The sequence below is a fragment of the Callionymus lyra genome, chromosome 18 (genome assembly GCF_982586985.1).
Source record: "Callionymus lyra chromosome 18, fCalLyr1.hap1.1, whole genome shotgun sequence".
Classification (NCBI taxonomy): domain Eukaryota; kingdom Metazoa; phylum Chordata; class Actinopteri; order Syngnathiformes; family Callionymidae; genus Callionymus; species Callionymus lyra.
In genome coordinates, this window is record NC_141835.1 from 6,767,536 (window position 1) to 6,789,059 (window position 21,524).

A 21,524-nucleotide genomic window follows, 5' to 3' on the forward strand; every position below is an offset into this window, starting at 1 on the left:
GTATCTCTTGTGTCGTCTCTGAGTCAAGGTGACCTATAGACCCAAAACAAACGTGTTTGCAGTATCCCTTGTGTCGTCTCTGAGTCAAGGTGACCTGTAAACCCCAAAACAAATTTGTTTGCGGTATCCCTTGTGTCGTCTCTGAGTCAAGGTGACCTGTAGACCCAAAAACAAATGTGTTTGCAGTATCCCTTGTGTCGTCTCTGAGTCAAGGTGACCTGTAAACCCCAAAACAAATGTGTTTGCGGTATCCCTTGTGTCGTCTCTGAGTCAAGGTGACCTATAGACCCAAAACAAATGTGTTTGCAGTATCCCTTGTGTCGTCTCTGAGTCAAGTTGACCTGTAAACCCCAAAACAAATGTGTTTGCAGTATCCCTCGTGTCATGTCTGAGTCAAGGTGACCTGTAGACCCCGAAACAAATGTGTTTGCGGTATCCCTTGTGTCGTCTCTGAGTCAAGGTGACCTGTAGACCCCAAAACAAATGTGTTTGCGGTATCCCTTGTGTCGTCTCTGAGTCAAGGTGACCTGTAGACCCCAAAACAAATGTGTTTGCAGTATCCCTCGTGTCATGTCTGAGTCAAGGTGACCTGTAGACCCCAAAACAAATGTGTTTGCGGTATCCCTTGTGTCGTCTCTGAATCAAGGTGACCTATAGACCCAAAACAAATGTGTTTGCAGTATCCCTTGTGTCGTCTCTGAGTCAAGGTGACCTGTAAACCCCAAAACAAATGTGTTTGCAGTATCCCTTGTGTCGTCTCTGAGTCAAGGTGACCTATAGACCCAAAACAAATGTGTTTGCAGTATCCCTTGTGTCGTCTCTGAGTCAAGGTGACTTGTAAACCCCAAAACAAATGTGTTTGCGGTATCCCTTGTGTCGTCTCTGAGTCAAGGTGACCTATAGACCCAAAACAAATGTGTTTGCAGTATCCCTTGTGTCGTCTCTGAGTCAAGGTGACCTATAGACCCAAAACAAATGTGTTTGCAGTATCCCTTGTGTCGTCTCTGAATCAAGGTGACCTATAGACCCAAAACAAATGTGTTTGCAGTATCCCTTGTGTCGTCTCTGAGTCAAGGTGACCTGTAAACCCCAAAACAAATGTGTTTGCGGTATCCCTTGTGTCGTCTCTGAGTCAAGGTGACCTATAGACCCAAAACAAATGTGTTTGCAGTATCCCTTGTGTCGTCTCTGAGTCAAGGTGACCTATAGACCCAAAACAAACGTGTTTGCAGTATCCCTTGTGTCGTCTCTGAGTCAAGGTGACCTGTAAACCCCAAAACAAATTTGTTTGCGGTATCCCTTGTGTCGTCTCTGAGTCAAGGTGACCTGTAGACCCAAAAACAAATGTGTTTGCAGTATCCCTTGTGTCGTCTCTGAGTCAAGGTGACCTGTAAACCCCAAAACAAATGTGTTTGCGGTATCCCTTGTGTCGTCTCTGAGTCAAGGTGACCTATAGACCCAAAACAAATGTGTTTGCAGTATCCCTTGTGTCGTCTCTGAGTCAAGTTGACCTGTAAACCCCAAAACAAATGTGTTTGCAGTATCCCTTGTGTCATGTCTGAGTCAAGGTGACCTGTAGACCCAAAAACAAATGTGTTTGCGGTATCCCTTGTGTCATGTCTGAGTCAAGGGTACCTGTAGTGAAAATCGCTGTCAACTGTCGACGATAGCGTTCAAACTTCTGGTTGCGATCAGCGTTAAAACGTAGTAGAAGAAGAAGCTGTCATTTCGAGTAAGCGTCAGTGTTTGATTTGAGACATACTATCTGTCGAAAGTGCACCGTCCTACAGTGTGCTGTAAAGCAGTTCACTTAGAGAAGTTCACGATTTGAATTCTGAATTCCGAGCCAACTATAAGAATCGTACGCTTTTTTCCGACCACATAAAATATTTGGCTCAGGGCCTCTCAGTTGGCACTGAGATTCCTCCACTAAATGTCAAATACCGTCTCCATTCAGACAGCAGTTCTAGCACAAGATTGGATGCAACAGATTCCTCAGACATCTGCTCAGCCGTGGACGTCGGCCAGTCGGTTCCATCACCGTCGTCCTACTGTGGAGACGCAGAAGAAGAAAACTGGCTCGTGAAAAACACCTGAAATTCATCTACTGGCAAATAAAAAAGAAAACCCTTAAACTAAAGGAAGTTATAACATATTTTCCAGGCTCTGCAGCATGTTAGTCCATCAAGTTGTCTGGGAAGAACATCACTCCTCCGTGGATGGACACGATGAAAAAAAAAAGAAAAGGCCGGCGTTAGCAGAAGAAGCGCCCCCGGGGCGAGAGGGAGAAGGCTGTCTTTGTGGATCCTTTTGCAGCTCAAAGGGAGCATTTTCTAGATGCCTCGGCAGTAAGTGAAGCCTCCTTAACTGCTTGTAATTCAATTGTGCCACATGATTTCTCGGTGAGTAATCCACAAATGGGCACTCAGTGAAAACAGCTCAGAATCTGGGGCTAATGAGGCGAAGGTGGAGTGGGGTGGGTGAGGGGGCGGGGGGGCGGTAGGTAAATGGGACAAGATCTTTGCAACAGTCCTAGAGGCGGATACCAGAGATGAATTTGACCGAGCGACGCTGAGAGAGGTTCACTCGTCTGGATCTGGATTGTTTCAACAAAAGAGAAAAGGACCATCACCTCCCATCCCTATGACCCCCCACCCCCCTATAAGAGTCCGACAAGGCCTCATTCATACAGAACACAACCGTCCCGGAATTCCATTCAACTTGAACATTTTTTTTTTCTCCTCAAATTCTCTCTATAGATGGAAGATCGTGCGACTATAGTCGATGCATAATGACGCCGTTCACTGGCTTGTCAACCTTTGACCGGACATCCGTGACCCATACATTTTCCCCTCAAATAACTTCACACGACCATTACAAGACCCCCTGACACCTCGCAATTCCTCAGGCCACTTTGCATCTTTTCGTAACGGTCGTACCCGATTTGAATCTTTCGTTTTTTTTTAAGAACTTTTGGCCACGAGAAATCCGCCTGGTCCCTTGTTTTAAGGGGCAGAATTGGGACAAAATCATGTTGGTTCTACTTCATATTGGTGCTCCGCCCTCTTACAGCTTCGCTATTGGTTTACCCCAAGGCACCGCCGAGCACCAATTCGTAGAACCTGAGACTATGATAGATAACTCAGGGGTTTTGGTTTATGTTTACCCCACTTAAGGCAAGTCCAAGGTTACCCTAACGGGCATATCGTGGTCCTTTATCGGATTCCTTTACGGCCATTAGTCATTCCTAGCATGACGGCACGCCAACGACCATGATGGTAACTTTTTTACACTCGATAGTGTATCCTACGCCTGCTCCGAGACCTCCTCCAGAAACTATCCTGGATGAGATAAAAGAATTGTGATTTTTTTTTATAAAGTTCAGCCCGATGACGATGTATTGGACGATAAAGTATAAAATGTCTTTTTGGTCTTTCCTACCATTACAGGCTAATGCGAACCAAAGACGTGTTTATTCGTTCATTCATTCATCGTCTACTGCTTTATCCTGGGGTTGGGGTCGTGGGGAGACTGGAGCCTATCCCAGTATCATAGGGTGAGAGGCAGGGGGGACACCCTGGACAGGACGCCAGTCTGTCGCAGGGCACACAACGACAGACAACCATTCACACACACACTCATACCTTCTTACAATTTCCCAAAGTTCTCAATCAACTTTGGGAAGTGTTTTTTGGACCGTGGGAGGAAACCGGAGTGCCCGGAGTAAACCCACGCAACACGGGGAGAACATACAAACTCCACACAGAAAGGTTGTCTCAGCCTGGAATCTAACCAGCAACCATCTTGCTGTGACCAGGCTAACCACTGCGCCAGATGGGTTTAGAACTTGCAAATGACTAATAAAGTGTATTTTCCAGAGTTGCATTAAAACAGCAAAAATATACTTCATCTCTTCTTCTTGAGATCATGATACATGCATTTTTATTTTTAGTTTCATTCCATTAAAAGTGGATATTTCAGTCTGAGTGCCCCCCGCCCCCCCGCCCCCTGCAGATCGTCGAAGCGTCTTAGGTGGCCTCTTTGTGGAAATGAATTGCTCAGAGGTAAAAAGAAAAGACTGTTTCCATAGTTACCATTTTAAGTGCTCGCTCCGGCTTTATTTCTGGATTCGATTGCTCCCTTTTTCCTTTTCTCACTTTCTCTCGTTTTTTTATTGAACAATCAGCACAAAACAAAAACAAAAAACACAACCGTTCAGAGACCAGAGGAGTAAATCTGGTTCCACTTCTATTCCTGTCCTATATTTCATATTTAATCTGCTGGGCCGGGGACTATCTTGGCCCCGGGGCGCGCTGTAATCTTGTGGCGGGGCAGATGGCACCGTTACTGTCAATCGGATCCCTGGATTGGCCTGGACCGGATCAGTCGAGGTCTCGTGGGGTCGGAATCAGCAGGTTTGGCCCAGCAAAGCAAACGAGAAAGTCCCGTCACCCTGTTGTGTTTCCGACGTAAAAATGACTTCAGCCGTTGGACACAATCGCAAGCCGGGATTACGATAAACCCAAAATCTGATATAATGACTCTCTTCGCCTCTTACACAAGATGACATTATTCTGGCCGCGCTCGTCTGGCGTGTCCGAGGGAAAGACTCGCCGGGTCGACCGGTGACCCGCTTTGAGCGCGAAACAGGGTCAGCTGGCAAATCGTGTGTCATAACAAGAAACGTCTCATCGGCACAACATCTTCCGATTATCCACTTTAGTGTCGTTGGATTATAGGTGAAAAACTTTACTTCTGTTATTTTAGCATGTTAGCTATATTAGCATCTGAAGAATTTAGCTCTGCTAGATTATAGGTGAAAAACTTTACTTCTGTTATTTTAGCATGTTAGCTATATTAGCATCTGAAGAATTTAGCTCTGCTAGATTATCAATTGAAAAACTTTACTTCTGTTAATTTAGCATGTTAGCTATACAGTATTAGCTTCTGAGTGATTTAGCTCTGCTGGATTATAAAGTGAAAAACTTTACTTCTGTTAATTTAGCATGTTAGCTATATTAGCATCTGAGTAATTTATCTTTGCTGGATTATCAAGTGAAAAACTTTACTTCTCTTACTTTAGCATGTTAGCTATATAAGCATCTGAGTAATTTATCTTTGCTGGATTATCAAGTGAAAAACGTTACTTCTGTTACTTTAGCATGTTAGCTATATTAGCATCTGAGTAATTTAGCTGTGCTGGATTATCAAATGAAAAACTTTACTTCTGTTACTTTAGCATGTTAGCTATATTAGAATCTGAGTAATTTAGCTGTTCTGGATTATCAAGTGAAAAACTTTACTTCTGTTACTTTAGCATGTTAGCTATATTAGCATCTGAAGAATTAAGCATTGCCAGATTATCAATTGAAAAACTTTACTTCTGTTAATTTAGCATGTTGGCTATATTAGCTTCTGAGTGATTTAACTCTGCTACACTATCAAGTGAAAAACTTTACTTATGTTACTTTAGCATGTTAGCTATATTAGCATCTGAAGAATTTAACTCTGCTACACTATCAAGTGAAAAACTTTACTTATGTTACTTGAGCATGTTAGCTATATTAGCATCTGGTCAATCTAGCTCTGCTAGATTATCAAGTGAAAATCTTTACTTCTGTTAATTTAGCATGTTAGCTATATTAGCATCTGAGGAATTTAGCTGTGCTAGATAATTAAGTGAACATTTTTTCTTCTGATACTTAAGCATGTTAGCTATATTAGCATCTGGTGCATCTAGCTCTGATAGATTATCAAGTGAAAAACTTTACTTTTGTTAATTTAGCATGTTAGCTATATTAGTATCTGAAGAATTTAGCTCTGCTAGATTATCAAGTGAAAAAACGTTACTTCTGTTGATTTAGCATGTTAGCTATATTAGCATCTGAGGAATTTAGCTGTGCTAGATTATTAAGTGAAAAACTTTACTTCTGTTACTTTAGCATGTTAGCTATATTAGCATCTGGTGAATCTAGCTCTGATAGATTATCAAGTGAAAAACTGTATTTATTTTAATTTGGCATGTTAGCTATATTAGCATCTGAGGTATTCTGATGTTTTTAATTATATAGTTTAAAACTTTACTTCTGTAAATGTAGCATTTTAGCTATATTAGCATCTGAGGATAGTACCTATGCTAAATTATAAAGTGAAAATCTGTACTTATTTTAATTTAGCATGCTAGCTATATTAGCATCTGAGGAATCTAGCTCTCCCATCTTCCATTTAAAATATTAGACAATATTTATTCCATTAATCTTTGCTTATTTAAGTTTCTTTTGCCACTAAGCTAGCATTGTGTGCAGTAAAACATGTTGGTAGTCGTTTCTTCTTTATTTCTAACATGTAACTATATTTGTAATAACATTTTTAATAGAAGTTATATTCACTTCTCAGGTTTATACTTGATTAAAATGTTTTGGCGTCTTATTTCAGTTGCATTTTCACTGTTAGCATTAACGCTATGCTAACAGATGTGGTCAAGTCGAGTATATCATGGACATAAACCTCACCCTAGTACCTCCATAAACACTTTCCTCAATCGTCTTCTCAGGCTCTGTGCTGCACTTTTTGTTATTTACTACTTAAGACTCGACCTTTCCGACTTTTATGGGAAGAACGAGATGAAAGTGACAAATGAAAAAATCTCTCGCCTTGCGACATAAATTACCCGAGTCAGCACAATCCCAACCAACTTGAAATTACAGCGTTTTTCTTTTGACTTTTGAGTTTCGACAGGAAGTGAAACGCTGCTGGTTCAGTAGCAAACAGGGAATTTCACTCGAAAACCACAAATACTTTCCTCATGCGAGCGACCGCAGTCGAGTCCGGGGAGGAAGTTTGATTCATGTCGGAATTTGTGTAAAGCTGTAACATACATGTCGGGACTTTTCTCGGTGAGCGAGGATTGAGCGCTACGAGAGTTGATGGTGGCTTTTATTTTTTTACATATGTTATATTTAATTTAGATCTGATGTTTAATTAAATTGCCTTGACATTTCTTAAGTAATTGGTTGATGGTTTTAACAATTAATATAAGCATAAAGTATATATTTTTTAAAGTATAAAAATTGTATAATAAAAACAGTCGTTACATTAAAATGTATAGAATCCAAAAAATAACAACTCAATTTTTAAAAATGTTAGGTATTATTTGACTAAACATAAATTCCCATTTGTAAACTTTTTTTTTTTATGCTGAAAAATATTCTAAATGTATTACCTTTAATAGATTTAATGTATTTCCAAAGAAAACCACAAAGTTAAATTATATCGCAATTAGGAAGTATTGATTTATTATTTTTCTTATTACCTTTAATTCCTAATGAAGAGAAAAATCCCATGAATATATTTTTGGATTTATTGAATTGAATAATATCTCTTTTCGTCATTAAAATTTTATAAATAAAGTCGTAGAATTTTTCTTTCTTCTTCCTAAAATTTACTAAAAATAATAAACTGATATAACGATACACAATTTTGAATTAAAGAACTATATTTAAGCAAAATATTTTCAATAATTTAAATTATTTAAATACTTGTAAAATGTGAACAAAAATACAATTTGTAAGTATTTTTTTGCAACATTTCAGAAAAATTTGGTTAAGAAGTACATAAATAATTAAAAGAAACTACACTTAATAATTAAACATTACTTGGAGCCCAGGTGAAAAGTAAAACTGTGACCATGATCATGTTCATTCTTTCCAGATATGATTAATATTCCAGTCGGAGCCTGAAGAGCTGAAAGGAGAACGACGTGAAGAAAAAGAAGAAGAAGAAAACATTCTGGACTCTCTGCCAGGAATCTTGGTGGCAGTCTATCGCAGAGACTGTACTGGATTCAAGTCGTCCTCAACAGACCCCTCTGGCTGGTCTCTGGGGACATCGCTGCAGAGCTTCTCCTCGCGGCGCTGCCAGCCACGTTTATATAACACGAGCGCAACTTTTCACTCTCCCAAAAAGGATTTAAAAAAAGAAAAACTCAACAGGGGGCGCGAGAGAGAGACAAGTCTTAAGATGAACGAATGAATGTCTATAAAAAGAGATCAAAATCTCTTGTGTCGTTTGTGTGTGTGCTCAGGAACAGATGGGAATTTTATCGATTTTTTTTTTTTTCCGATGCTCCGGTATATGACTCATCTCCACTAAATCATTCAGAGCCTGTTGATTATCCCGACTTGCTGGAGACGGACGGACAGAACGAGCAGCTGGAAAGTTGCGGACGCTTAGAAACATGAACGTCTGGGGAAGATGTTTACTTGACTTGATAATCCCGAGCACTTCGGCGCGGAGGAGCTATAAAAATCGGAGGTGAAAGCAGCAAATGAAACCGAGGTAGAATAAGCGGAGGTCAAGCAAGCCTCTTAAAACAACCTGTTTGCTGTACTTGGACCACTTTATGGTCCTTGTCGGGCAAGTGGTCATAATCATATAGCCGAGCTCCTACTACAGGGAACTCCAATCAAACACTAGTAGGAAGTTGGAACCCTGGTGCATTCTGGGCCCTCGACGCGTGGTCATTTCGTCCATGTTGCACAGAAGTCGACTAGGTTTTTCTAAAACAATGGAGGCCCCCACTCGAAATAATCTACAACAACCCGCAAAAGAAAATCTCATTGCTTGAAGATACCCTTGGGTGTCAAACTGGTCCAGAAAAGGGCAGAGATGGTGCAGGTTTTTGTTCCAACCAGTCAAGCACACATGAGTTAACCAATCAGGTGTCGGCTTAAACAAGCAACACCTGAGAGACAATCAATTGATTACTGTATCCAGACGCTTGATTGGTTCAACTATATGTGCTTGACTGGTTGGATCTAAAACCTGCACTGTCTCGGCCCTTTTCTGGACCAGTTTGACACCTGTGCCTTAAATGATCACTAGTGCTCACTTTAGTAAGGCTGTGGGACCCCTTGGATATAATGGTGCTTGGGATCTCTAATGGGACTTAAGTCCACAAGGCCTGGAGGGCACTGCATTAATGAAATTATAGCTCACAATCGCCCTTATTGTAGAGAAAGCCAACCGCAAACCGGTTTCCTTAAGGGCTGACACTGGTGCAGCTGGCCAAAAATCTACCCAAACCCTTAAAGACCACATGTTCTCCCTTGTAGAACCATCATTGGACTTGCTCAGAAGATGGGATTTCGCCCTGGTCATGAAAAGAAGCGTAAGCTATAAGCAAGTCCACTTCATCCCAAAGGGTTCCAGGAACCCAAGGGGTCAAAGACAAATCGTGTCCAACTCCCTCGACACCTTCAGCTTGTCATAGTGTTAGGGCCTCATTGTTCAGCCAGTTGGATTCTTGGAAGAGTTTCGTGAACAAAGTGGAAAACAGACTTTATCGTTGTCTCGTTGGAGGATCTCCAGGAAGGGTTGGACGAATACAACAATGTTGAGTGTGTTGAAGGTGTAATGGGAGCTGAAGTTAAAGGATGATACCGACCAGCACCAGCAACACCATCGTCTTTATCGTGAAGATAATCTTTGACCAAAGCTTCAAAGAAATATCCCTTCATACATATCATTTTCTGGAGTTGATTTCTACCCTGGTTCTGACCCCATCTGGATTTCTTTTCCCTTTCACTCGATCTTTCTTTTTTCTTTTTTTTTTGCCATTTCCTTGCCTGGATTTTTGATCCTTCCATCCGCAGACTTATTAGATTTTCCTCTGCCTGCGGAGTTGTTGCTTTTGGGTCCACTTGTGTGATCCGTGTTACTCTCGCCGCTTGAAAATGGTTTTGCTTGGCGGCGCGTTACGTTGGTCAAAAAGACCCTAATGACTCATCGGGAGTCAGCTGATGGTCACGGACAAATGATACATCCTCGACTTCAAATGTGAATCGGCAGGTGGAGCAAAACAGGTCAAAATTGATGGCACGGTAACCCAGGGAATTTGAAACCCATTTAAGAAGCAGTCAAGTACAACAGCAGCTCCCGGTTAAACTCAGGCATTCAGGACACGGATCTGCTCTTCTAGTTCGGACCGAAATCACACCTCTGTTCACTTTCCCATCTGATGGAAGAAAAGAAAGGGACGATGTAAAGAACAGCGAGAGGTTGTGCAACCAAACATTTGCTTTGGCAGGCTCCGAGCGGAGGGGCGGATTCTTGCTAGTCCCTTGACATGCATCCAGAGGAGCCCCTCTGTCTTGACCATAAATCTGAATGGAGTGGGAGTTATCATACTTTTTTTTTTTCCCCCCCGAACCCCCTCCCCAACTAAACCCCGCATTCCTCCCAGACACTGCTTCGTCCAAACAAAGTGGACAGTTCCCACCACTCAGCATTGGGAAAGGGAGCAGGGTTGTGATGGAAAAACATGGAGGCATCTCAAGAGTTCTTTACAAGCTTTTTCTTTTCTCAGCAGCAATTCTTTTTTCTGAACCCGATTCACAGCAGTTCAAGAACACAACATCGCAAGGGTGAGGGGAACCATTTTTTTTTAACCGTCCTTTGAGCAAACTACATCATTAAAACTGCTCTCAAAACAACATTTAAAATATTAGTAAGTACGCCCCCCCCTGAAGCTGCAAACAACACACGAGTGTAAAGACAGTGATATGGGAAGTAGGTAACCGACTTGGTTAGTCGGTAAAAGATTTGATTTACTCCTGTACGCTTTCCATCAGGTTCAGTGGTCGTGCTTGATAGGGGTTCCTCTGGTTTCCTGTCACATCCTTGAAGCATACCGACGTCCATTGAAGACTTTTAGTGCGTATGTGCGTCTCAATTCTTAGTATGCGAAATTTAGTGCGCCATGCACACTAAATTAGCGTACTAAAACGCCCAGAAAAACCGAGTATGGTTCAATGGACACTATCTAGCCTAAATGGCTGCCATCTTAGTGACGTTGTAAACGGGAGTTACGTCATTATATATATATATATATATATGCATATACTTACAGGTGCATTTTCAGCCAACAGTATGAGGATGACACGTCTTCGGTGCTGATACCAGCGTAAATATCTCGCGAATATTTCTTTTCTCATATTTTTTCTTCATTTCTTTTTCCAAACTTGCAAAACGTGCTGCCAGCAGGTGGCGATAGTGTTCAAACAGCTGATTGAAACATCATTAAATAGAAGTAGAAGAAGAAGCTGTCATGTGATTTCTTGTTAGTGTGTAGCAGCAGTGTTTGATTTGAGACATACTATCTGTGGAGAATTTGCGTACTAGTTAGTATGTATACTATCCTGATGCATACTAACTTCTAGTATACTAAGAGGAGTATGCGATTTGAGACACAGCACTGGTTTCACAAAGGTGTCAGTAATCATCTTAGTATACTTGCACCGTGATGGACAGGTGAGTAAGTCGGAACACTTTCCGTTAAGGGGTCAAACTTGACAGTCTTCAAACAAACAAGTCATTTCTCTTTGGCAGCAACGCCGAGGTTGGTTTTTAGTTTGGTTCTCCCTCAGGATCTCTGCAGACGACCGGGAAAAGGTAATACGAGATGTGCAACCCAACCCTGCGTTGATTGTTCCGCTGTACACAGGACGGGCGACGGAACTAGTTCATGCCTCAACTGAAGAGCTCACAATCCCCGGAGAGTTGCTCAGATGACTGAATACCAAGGTGAGCCGAAGTCCACTATAGTCATACGAAGACAGTAATGTGTAGTTACTGCAAGGGCCAGGTAGCAACCACTGCCCTAAAAACCTTAATTTGACTTATACCTTATAGTATACCTTGAAGGCATATTTGGAGAACTTATTCACCAAGACCAGACTCAATGTGAAGCCATTTTTCCTCCAAAATTCTAGGACCCAAATTGTGACGCCTCAATGTTGAGGTTTTCCAAACCACCTGAGGTTGGCCTAATGCATACCGGAGAAGGATTGATGTATTATGCATTACTGAGGGTAAATTAAGGGGATTTATTTGCTGAAGAGATTCTGGGCTTCTTCGCTAAGGCAGATTGGAGGGTCTCGGAAGAATCCAAAGGGTCTCTCGGGTCCGAAAATGTGAAAATTCCGGGCCTCCCAATGATGACTAACGGTTCCTTACGGGAAGTTTCAAGACTGATGACTGGTCATTGTGCTACACAACAAACAAACATGTTTCGGATCAAAGACTCCTCCATTCATGCAGGACTAGTCGTTAAAGCCGGGACAAAAGGGGTTTTCGGTCTGGGATTTCGTCGAACCCTTTTAAAGATTAAATTAATTTCTGGGACGAACCGAACCCTCGCACGGACAACGCTGGTGTGAATTCTGAGGCCGATTGTTATAGAAACCCTGGAAACACATTCCATAGGAGTCCGCCCCCTCCCTCCAAAAGAGTCTTTTGTGCTTTTTTGAAAGGCAGAGGGGGTTACAGGGTTTCTCCCTTTAGGGTGCCGTGAATAAAAAGACCCCCCCCCCCCATACCCACCCCCCTCCAAGACAATGACCTCATCCTGACTCACTGGGCTCAACAGAGCCGTCAGGTTTGGGCGAGCAGAGAAAAGGAAATGGTCATGGACGGTGGAGCGGCAGAGACCCTCGGGGGAGACGTATATCGCCTCGCAGCCTGATTGGCATCCTCCCCCATCATCATCATCACCACCATCATCATCTTCGTCTGTCTACATGCCGGTAATGTAAAGCCCACACGCTCGGCCCGGGCTTCAACAGGAAATTCCTTTTACAGCCTTTTTCTGCTGACTCAGGACTCCGAGTGGGGAAAGAATGTAAATGGGGGGTCCTGCGGTATTGGGGGGGGGGTCCAATCAGAGGCATGTTTGCAAAAACAAGAATCTCAAAGGATCTCAACTATGACACCGGGCTTCATTAATAACAATATGGAAATGTAATTTTCTCCCACTGAACATTATCTCCAATCCTAAGAGACGTCAACACGCCACCACATCCTCCTTGACAAATGAGCCCAAAGAAGAGCAGCCATCTTTAAAGCCGGCGTCCATGTTGCACACCCAACAACACCAGCCTCCCCCCCCCAAAAAAAACCCCGATCTCACAGGTGTTCTTCGGAGAGTGACCCACATCTGCCCGGAATAATGCCTGAGCTTTAACTACACAAACATGCCTGCGTCTCCCAGAATAACTGAACGCAAGACGGAGCTAAAAGAAGACTCGCTGAATTATTCAGACAACTGATGATGAACAATGGCATGCGAGAGAACATGTGGCTAATCTCCCCCCCAGTCTGTGGGATGGATGCTGCAGCTGAGAAAAGGAGTGGCCGTTTTGGGGTGTGAGCGAGGAGCTGGGGCGACAGCGCCATCTGCCGTCGCGCCTCGGTACTGTGAAGTCGAAATTTTTCAAATTTATATTTTACAAAAACTACTTAATTTGTCACAGGGATTTTCTTTAAAATCAAGAAATTGTAGTTTTCTACAGAGGTGGTATTCAAATATAAAATTCGATTTTATAAGTAATTGTTAGTGCTAGAAAGTTTTATTAAGATATTAACAAACTTCAGTTTAATGTTTCTAGAAAATCAACGTTTTTTGTGAGTGTATTGTCTTATTCGTGCTCAATTGTTTGTTCTTCTCTATGTAGTTTTATCATAATGTTATAATTTATTTCAGTTTTACTTTTGTATATATTATTGTATTCGTATGTTTATTTGCCTTTTATGCATTGTATACAAAAAGACAGTATGACGACCCCTAATAAGTAGAAAAAAATACAAGTAATAATAGTTAAAATATACATAATTAAGAGCAAATTAATGAATCTAAATCAATAATATGTATTAATGTATACAACACATTAATAATAAATATATCAGTGTGATATAATTTGAAAATAATCTATTGTATACATGTGTTATAATAAAGTATAAATAACATTTTAAAATATGAATGGCAAAAATGTTATTTAAAAAATAATCACAAATTAAAGATAGTTACAAAAGAAATGTAAAATTAACAGTGTTTTATTGATAATACAAAAAGAAAAAAAATATCATGTAGATTATCTTTCTTTAAACTCTCTTACAGATAAAAGAAATATTTTCCAAACAAATCAAAAATGTATAACGTTGCAGCACTTGATCCAACATCAACAAAATTAATTGAAATTAACTTGAACTCAAGTTATAATATTTGAATATTAACACAGTGCTGAACAAAAGCAGTAGATACACCAGCTGGTGTTGAATCACATAAAACCACCACAGAGACGAGTCTTTAGCCATGAATCCTTTAATGATAGTTTGAAAAAAAAAAAATAGAGCGGACGACTCGACTTTAGGAAAGAATGCGACGGCTTTGAGAGGAAAAGAAAAAGAGAAAGTGCTCCATGAAGGAAATGTACCGCTGAGGGTGAGACATGCATCACGTCGTCTGTACACGAGGAGCAGAAAATAAGAGACAGAAAAAACCATCTGCACCAGTTCTTGCATAATGTCATGCGATCTGAAGCACAAAATACAATATATAGGCTTTTTTTCGTGTAGAAATTTTTACATCTGCGCTACTCACTTGCTGCTGCGAAGCTTTCTATTTATTTCCCGGGGCAGAATCTGGGAGCGGAACCATCGTGTATGGCTGATAACGCGACTTGAGTTAAAGAAACACTTACAATAACTAGTAAGTTGGTTAAGAGTCGCACTAAAAAGGTAAACAAAAAAAAAGGTAATTTTTTTGAGGAGAGATTCACTTCCGTCATGTGACAAGCAGCACGGTAGGTTTAAGGCTATTTTTCTGGCCTTTTTTTTTTACCCCTCGCTTGTCCGGACATAAATGATGTAGATAATTTAAAATATGAAGAACCTCATCCAAACCTAAGTCGTACTTCAGAACCAGATCCACGGGGTTTTTTTCCCCCCAAGGGTCTCCGGACGTCGCGTCCCCGACCAACCCTTGCTAGCCGCCGACTAAGTGAAGGAGCGGACCAAAGTGTGTGTGTTTTGCCTCGGTCCGGGTCGCGCTTTCCGACTGGTTTGGCATGAAAAAACCGGTCCGAACCGAGCGGGTGAGGATCCCCCCCCCCCCCCCGACTGACAATCATGACATGTGACAGTGTGGACAAAGAAATAAATCACGTTAAGCATGGTTCGTCTGCCGAGAACGAGCTTCCAGGGTGGGCCAGAGTTCGTGTCGAGGGTGGCGCTCACTCCCAGTTCTCCCAGTCTTCATCCAACTGGTCAAAACAAAACATCTTTTGACTCATATTTTTCGGGATTCATGCCTCAAAAGATTCGATGAAGTGGGAAGAGACCCTTAAATGGATCATCTCAAAAAAAAACAAAAAAGGGATGAAATGTTTTCTGAACCCACTCACCTCTCCGGAAGCCTCGATTTTAGACAGCGCCATCTGCACTTCCTCCTCAGTCATGTCCAGTTCAAAGTCTTTCTCCCAGTCTTCGCTCACGTCGGTACTGGATCCTTCAAGAGAAACATTTGAATTTTAAGATACATTTGTTCGAATTTAAGAGTCATTTTTTCCACTTCTTTACCCTTCTTGCCGTTGTTGGAAGGCGTCGACTTCCCACTGTCGGAGTTCAACTCGAACACCCTCAGGTCTTGGGGTCCCTCCTCTTTCGGGGTCTTCTCCTCCTCCGCCGTCTTCTTCGCCATCCGTTCCGGTTTCTGCTCCTCGTCCACGCTCACCGCCGTCATCTGCTCTTCCAGCTGGGTCACGGCGGGCTCGGGTCGCACCTCCACCTGCGTGGGCAGGCTGACCGTGTCGCTGCTGGCCGACAGGGTCGGGGGGTCGCGCTCTTCGCCCGGGGGCGTCAGCGGCGTGTCGGCGGGCGACGTGGAGGCGCCGGGCAGGTGGAAGGAAGTGCTGAAGCTGTGCTGAGACGATGAAACGCCGCCGAGGAAGTCGTCTGGCGGCGGCGGGAAGAGGACAGACACGTCAGGAAGTCATTATCACTCTTAAGTACATTCAGATGCGTCGTTATCGGATCATCAAAAAGGAGTAAAAAAACAAACTTAAAAAAAAAAAAAGAGGTAATTTACAAAGTCCATTATCTCACCCTCCTCTTCCTCCTCCCAGCCGAGCGCCTCGGAATGAGAAGTCTGTTCTGCTCTCTGCTTCAGCGCCACTCGCCGCGCCTCGTCCTGAAAAGCAATTTCCGGATAATAGCGACATCGATGTTACAAGCGCGGCGTCGGCGAGTGATTCAGTCGCTCATCAACTCCTGAGCTACGACTGGACTCGTGGTTTGGAACCCAAATTATTAAAATATTTGCAGTTGTTTAAATCACTTCTTAACATAAGAATCAATAAAAAAAACCTGTTAATTTATTGCATTTTTTTTGTTTAATTTGTCTTTAACTAGCCAGCAGGGGGCGCTAACTGCAGCGCATTATTATAAGTAAGTAAGTAAGTAAGTAATTTTTATTTGTATAGCACTTTTCCAGACCAGGGTCACAAAGCGCTGGCTTTTCCTTGATTTTCTGGAACTCCTGTGTTGTTCTCAGTATTATCTTGATCTTTAAAGTGTATATACTTTTTTGAGTATTGTTTTGTTTGTTTAAGCGCTTTGTGACCCTGGTCTGGAAAAGCGCTATATAAATAAATATTACTTACTTACTTACAATATTCAATAAAGTATATACTTTAAAGGTCAAGATAAAACTGATAACAGGAGTTCCAGAAAATCAAGAAAAAGCCTGAACACATAAAAACGTCTTAAGATGTTTCTTAAAGGAGTCAGTAGATCCATCAAGTGCAAAGAGAGAAGAAGATCGTTCCAAAGCTTAGGAGCAACAGTCTGGAAGGATTTCTCTCCTCTGGTCCTGAACCGTGTTCAGGAACCATCAGTAGATTCTGATCCACAGACCTCAGAGCCCGAGCTGGGGTGTAAGGCTGGATCAGATCAGTGATGTAAGGAGGAGCCTGACCATGAATACCTCTAAGTTCTAAGATCCAAGTAAGTAAGTAAGTAAATTATGAGCTTTTCCAGACCAGGGTCTCAAAGCGCTTAAACAATCAAAACAAACCTCAATAAATATATATTGCAGAGTCTTAATGTTGACACGGTAAAATATAAAAAAATAACAATCTGTTTCTACTCGGATCAATATACAAATGACAATAATCATTCTCACCTGGTCCAACTGGAAGACTTTGTAGAAATATCGCTGCCAGAACTCCGAGTGGGAAACTGCAGCCGGAACCTGGCGAAGGTAAACAAGGCGTTAGTCTCCGATGGACGGAGTCGTTGGGAATCGTTGTCGACGACGAACCATCTTGGTGTAAAGAGCTCGTATGGAGGGACTGCCGACCAACAGCTCGGAGATCTCGCCTTTCTTGTCCTCCAAGCTGAAGCTGCAGAGCCAGTTGTCGAACAACTCTGGGGGGCCTTGAACAAAGAATTAAGATGATATTAAATACAATTTTGGAAATTAAAAGACTAATAATTGAGAAGAATGTTGTGTAAATGTTTTTTTGTTTACAATATATTTCCAGGTCTTATGTTGCCTTGTTACTTTTTGATTATAATCAGCAAATAAGTAATAAAACAGTTTATTTTGAAAACACAAATAACAATAAATAACCGAGGTAATGACAAGGGATCATTCGTTTTTAGCAGACCTGGGTTTAAACACGATTCCTTGACGTTTCCAGTCACTGTGTTCGAGCTAAAACGTGAGTGACTGTGTCTCGCACTGATCAACAACTTTGAACATGAAGACGGGTCCTAGCGCCCCCCTGAGGAGGACCAGCGCAAGTACAAGGGCAAATATCTTTCTTTAGAATTAGGAATTTCGCTTTTATTTGACACATAAATTAGGCATGGACAGTAATGTTGCACCACAACAAATTAGTTTCCCGTCTCAACTTTGCAGATAAAATGTACAACTTAAGAATGTGTAGTTTTCTACAAAAACACGTTCCTTACAGTACAGGCCAAAAGTTTTGACACAAATTCTGGGCTCATTCAAACGTTTGTGCAATTTTTGGGACTGACTGATCTTAATTTCTTAAAGTAATGATGGACAATCTTTTCTCTTTACTGAGCTGATTTGTTCTTTCAATACAATGAATTATAAGGTTGTCCAATAGAGTTGATTCAACCTGATTTCTGCACAACTCATGGTCTTCCAAAATTCCACTAAGTAACCCAGAAAAGAAACACCCATGAAGTAAAAAAAACATTTCAGGTGATTATATTTTGAAGGTCAACAAAAGAATGACAAAAAATCTGCAAAGCAGTAGTCAGAGAAAAAGGTGGATACTTTAAAGAAACTATAATAAAAGTCAGTTATTTCACACTTTTTAGTACAAGTATAAGTACACAATTCCACATGTGTTCATTCATCGTTTTGATTAGTGTTGGATCGATGAGGCGTCATGAAGCGTTTCAACACATAGCAACACTGTATTGATACTGTGTCTATACTGTGTCACTGAATACTGACACCTGCTGGACCTTAAACATCACTACAGGCAACCTAGTTGAGAGGCTCAACAGACACTTTATACTAGTTTATACACAAGCCATTGTATTTTATATTGTGTCATTTATTATTTTAAATGTAAGATATATAAGATATTTTTCATACAGTCAATAAAAAATGTTGAGTTAAAAATAAAAGTTTTATGAACGACAATACGTGTGGGATTTTTTTTTTAAATTCAGAGTTTTAAAATTAGGTCGGCTTCTCTTTTTTGATAAAAATTCTCTATAATTCTCTGAAAAAAAAACTCACATGGAAAAGATGCCTCAGCATTGAGCGGGTGGATTTATTCTATCGAAAGAAATTGACATTTTACCTACAGAAAACAATATGAATAGTAAACTAACATTCATTCAAAAATCAATTTGAATTAAAATAGATGAAGTGGAAACTTTAAGAGTAACGGACGAAAAAACAAGGAAGTTACAGCAAATGCCTTATTTTCCGAATCAAGACCAAACTGGTGCCACGTTTAGTTGGAGGCAGATCTATAATTTTTTTTGAAAATGTAAATGATCCGCGATCCTTTTAGCGGACGCATCCCGTTGACAGATGCTCTTCTTCTTAAACACAGTTTGGCGCATCCGGTCCCAGTATCGGTCACCTGACTTTTTTAAAATCGATAAACTCCCCGACACGGGTGTTGCTGTTGGTGTTACTGGACCCAAAACTAGGTTTGATGCATTCAGTTTGAATCTATTAAGCAATAATCCAAACCTTGGCCTGTACCATAATTTCACTGTTTTCTTGTAGTTTTAGATTATTTCCTTTTTTCCACCCATTTGCTCTAATGCCACTTCCCATGGAAACACAAAGACGCTACAGTGTTCACATCTAAAAAGAAATCCTCAAAAAAACCCTGTAGACATTTGACTGCTCTTCGTAGCAATTCTACTAGCGGGCTTCAATCCTGAGAACAACTTGAAAGCGTCTATTCTTACCATCGGGCTCGTTGCAGTATGTGGCGGGGTCAGCCTGCAGACTGTAGAGACGAGCCTGGGCAAAAAAAAAACACATGATCGCTTTAATCAGCCGATCAAAGTTCACACGACAACACGTGTTTTCACTCAAATATCTGATCCATCAGCTGTTGTAGTGTTGTGCGCTGAAACATCTACCTTTAGACTGTCGTACACTTCTGTCGTTCCGGTCGGAGTCGCCACCAATGTGATGACGTCGCAGTCGATGGTTTTGTCCGGCGGTGGAGCGAGCGTGTCAGAGATCACTCCCAAGAAACTGGAGATGCTTTTCTTCACCTTCTCCGTCGTCTCTGATGAGCCCTCCACCTTCATCACACAAGAAAAAGACAATCATTGACGGGATGCTTTGGTTGTTGGTTTATGATAAAGAAGATGAACTCACGGCGAGCTTGTTTTTGACGGCGGTGGCCGTGGCCGCGAGGGAGCACGCCGTGTCATGCTGCACCACGGTTGAGAACTCGGTCAGATCTCGCTTGATGAACTCCAACGCTTCGGATGACTGCAAAAAGAATGTTTGAATTACTAGGACAACCAACAAGAAAGACGCAGAACAAGTTTGTTAAAACTAGAAGAGTCAGATTACTCCTGCTTAGTCAGCCTGAAGCATTTCACGGATGAAAACTAGCCATTTGAACACACAATAATGGGAAACTACATCCAACTCAAAGATAATATGAACAGAAAACGTAATTTTATTTTCATTTAATAATGTTTGAATTACTAAATACCAAGGAACCAAAGGTTCAGAGACACTTTTCTCACAGAACAATGACAGCTTTCATTGCCCTTTAGGGATTTTAATGGTTGCTGCTTGCGAATTGGTTCTGGTTTTCTATTGCTTATGTTGTATGTCATCTTATGTCATTCTTTTACTCTGTATTGCTAAAAAAAAAATACTATGTTGTGCTTACAACACTGGATATAACGCAACATGTACGAGTTATAATAGCAAGGTGAAAAATCAGAACGTTTTCTGCAATTGCACTTGTCTTAAAATAATGTTTTGTTCCTTTCCAATATTTGTTTTGTGTCTCTTGTTAATAATACTTTTATCAGATGCAGTTCAAGTACAAGGGCCAAAATATGAGTCAATATTTAGTCATTTAAACTTCATAGAGAGGAACATGATGTTTAAATATACACTTTTTTTAGATAGCACTTCAGGCCAACTTAAGTCCTTCTTAGAGATAACAAACAACATCTATATTTCATTTCCAGATCCTCAGTGAACAGCTGTTGTGTTGTGACTTTAGTGGCATTATATTTAAAAATAAATATATAGAGGATCGTCTGTTCGTGATGTAAACCGTATTTACCTTGTCTTTGACGACTTGAATACTCTGCTGAAGCCAGCCCCCCCACCAGGTTTCTCTGTAAACACACGCAATATTGTCACAGATAAAAGACAGACTAAGCGTGACAAAATATACATAAAGAGGATCCACGTCACAAGTGTGTCATCCAGCGACGTTAAGATTTGTTGACTTGTCGAGCTAACTTTCACTCAGAAGCATCGCATCAACACAGCTTTAAAATGGTGTCAATAACAAAAAAACGGTCTGCTTTCGTAGAACAAGGGTGGAGATTAGATTTAATAAGAAAAACACGGGCCAATATAAACGATTCGAAAGATGTTAATTCGGATTAATCGCCTTCAAATCGCAGCTAGCCGAGCTATGCTAACGTTAGCCAGCAAGCTATGTTTTGGTAAACAAACGCACTTCCTGGAATGATTCTGGCGTCTGTACCGTCTGTAACTGACCCATTTCAAACCAGCTGCACACGTTGAGCTACAGTCAGCGGGATTATTTCATCGAAACCATGTGCATCGATGTCAATAAGTAAGAAAAGCGTAAAAATAAATTTGCGACTTCACTCTTACCCTTCAGCCATCTTCAGACGATGACATCATCAGTAGCTGCTGAACTCTCGCCATGCTGCGTGGCTGTTACTAAATCAAAACTCAGCTTTAAAAATAGTTTTTTTTTAAATTATAATTAGGATTTCACGGTGGAAATACTTTAAATAATATAAATAAATGTATTTTTTAAATGCTAATTACTTTTCTCCTTAGTGAAAACAAGAGCAGCTATGGTGGCCGTAGACGACCAAAAATACTTTGTAAACACAAACGAGATCCTTTGTTTATTGTCACATAACAAACTATTCCTCGT

The 21,524-nt window shown here is 41.1% G+C and overlaps 1 protein-coding gene across 3 annotated transcripts in view; it reads right to left on the reverse strand.

The window, feature by feature from the left end:
• Nucleotides 1-21,294, reverse strand: part of bsdc1 (BSD domain containing 1) — a 227,788-nt gene extending 206,494 nt beyond the window's left edge. For 2 of the 3 annotated variants that reach the window (XR_015709255.1, XR_015709256.1), the window contains exons 1-11: nt 21,233-21,294; nt 20,667-20,721; nt 19,733-19,849; nt 19,489-19,656; nt 19,312-19,366; nt 17,156-17,271; nt 17,018-17,086; nt 15,940-16,024; nt 15,415-15,789; nt 15,240-15,343; nt 14,381-15,098 (exon numbers count right to left, since the gene is read on the reverse strand). Coding sequence is in view for 1 of the 3 variants with exons in the window: in XM_087779286.1 (XP_087635412.1) it covers nt 15,069-15,098; nt 15,240-15,343; nt 15,415-15,789; nt 15,940-16,024; nt 17,018-17,086; nt 17,156-17,271; nt 19,312-19,366; nt 19,489-19,656; nt 19,733-19,849; nt 20,667-20,721; nt 21,233-21,243 (1,185 nt within the window). In the remaining 2 variants the exon portion in view is untranslated. Of the gene's footprint in view, nt 1-14,140; nt 15,099-15,239; nt 15,344-15,414; nt 15,790-15,939; nt 16,025-17,017; nt 17,087-17,155; nt 17,272-19,311; nt 19,367-19,488; nt 19,657-19,732; nt 19,850-20,666; nt 20,722-21,232 lie in introns of those variants that run through there. The other variant, XM_087779286.1, reaches the window with a different exon arrangement.
• Nucleotides 21,295-21,524: the final 230 nt, after the last annotated feature.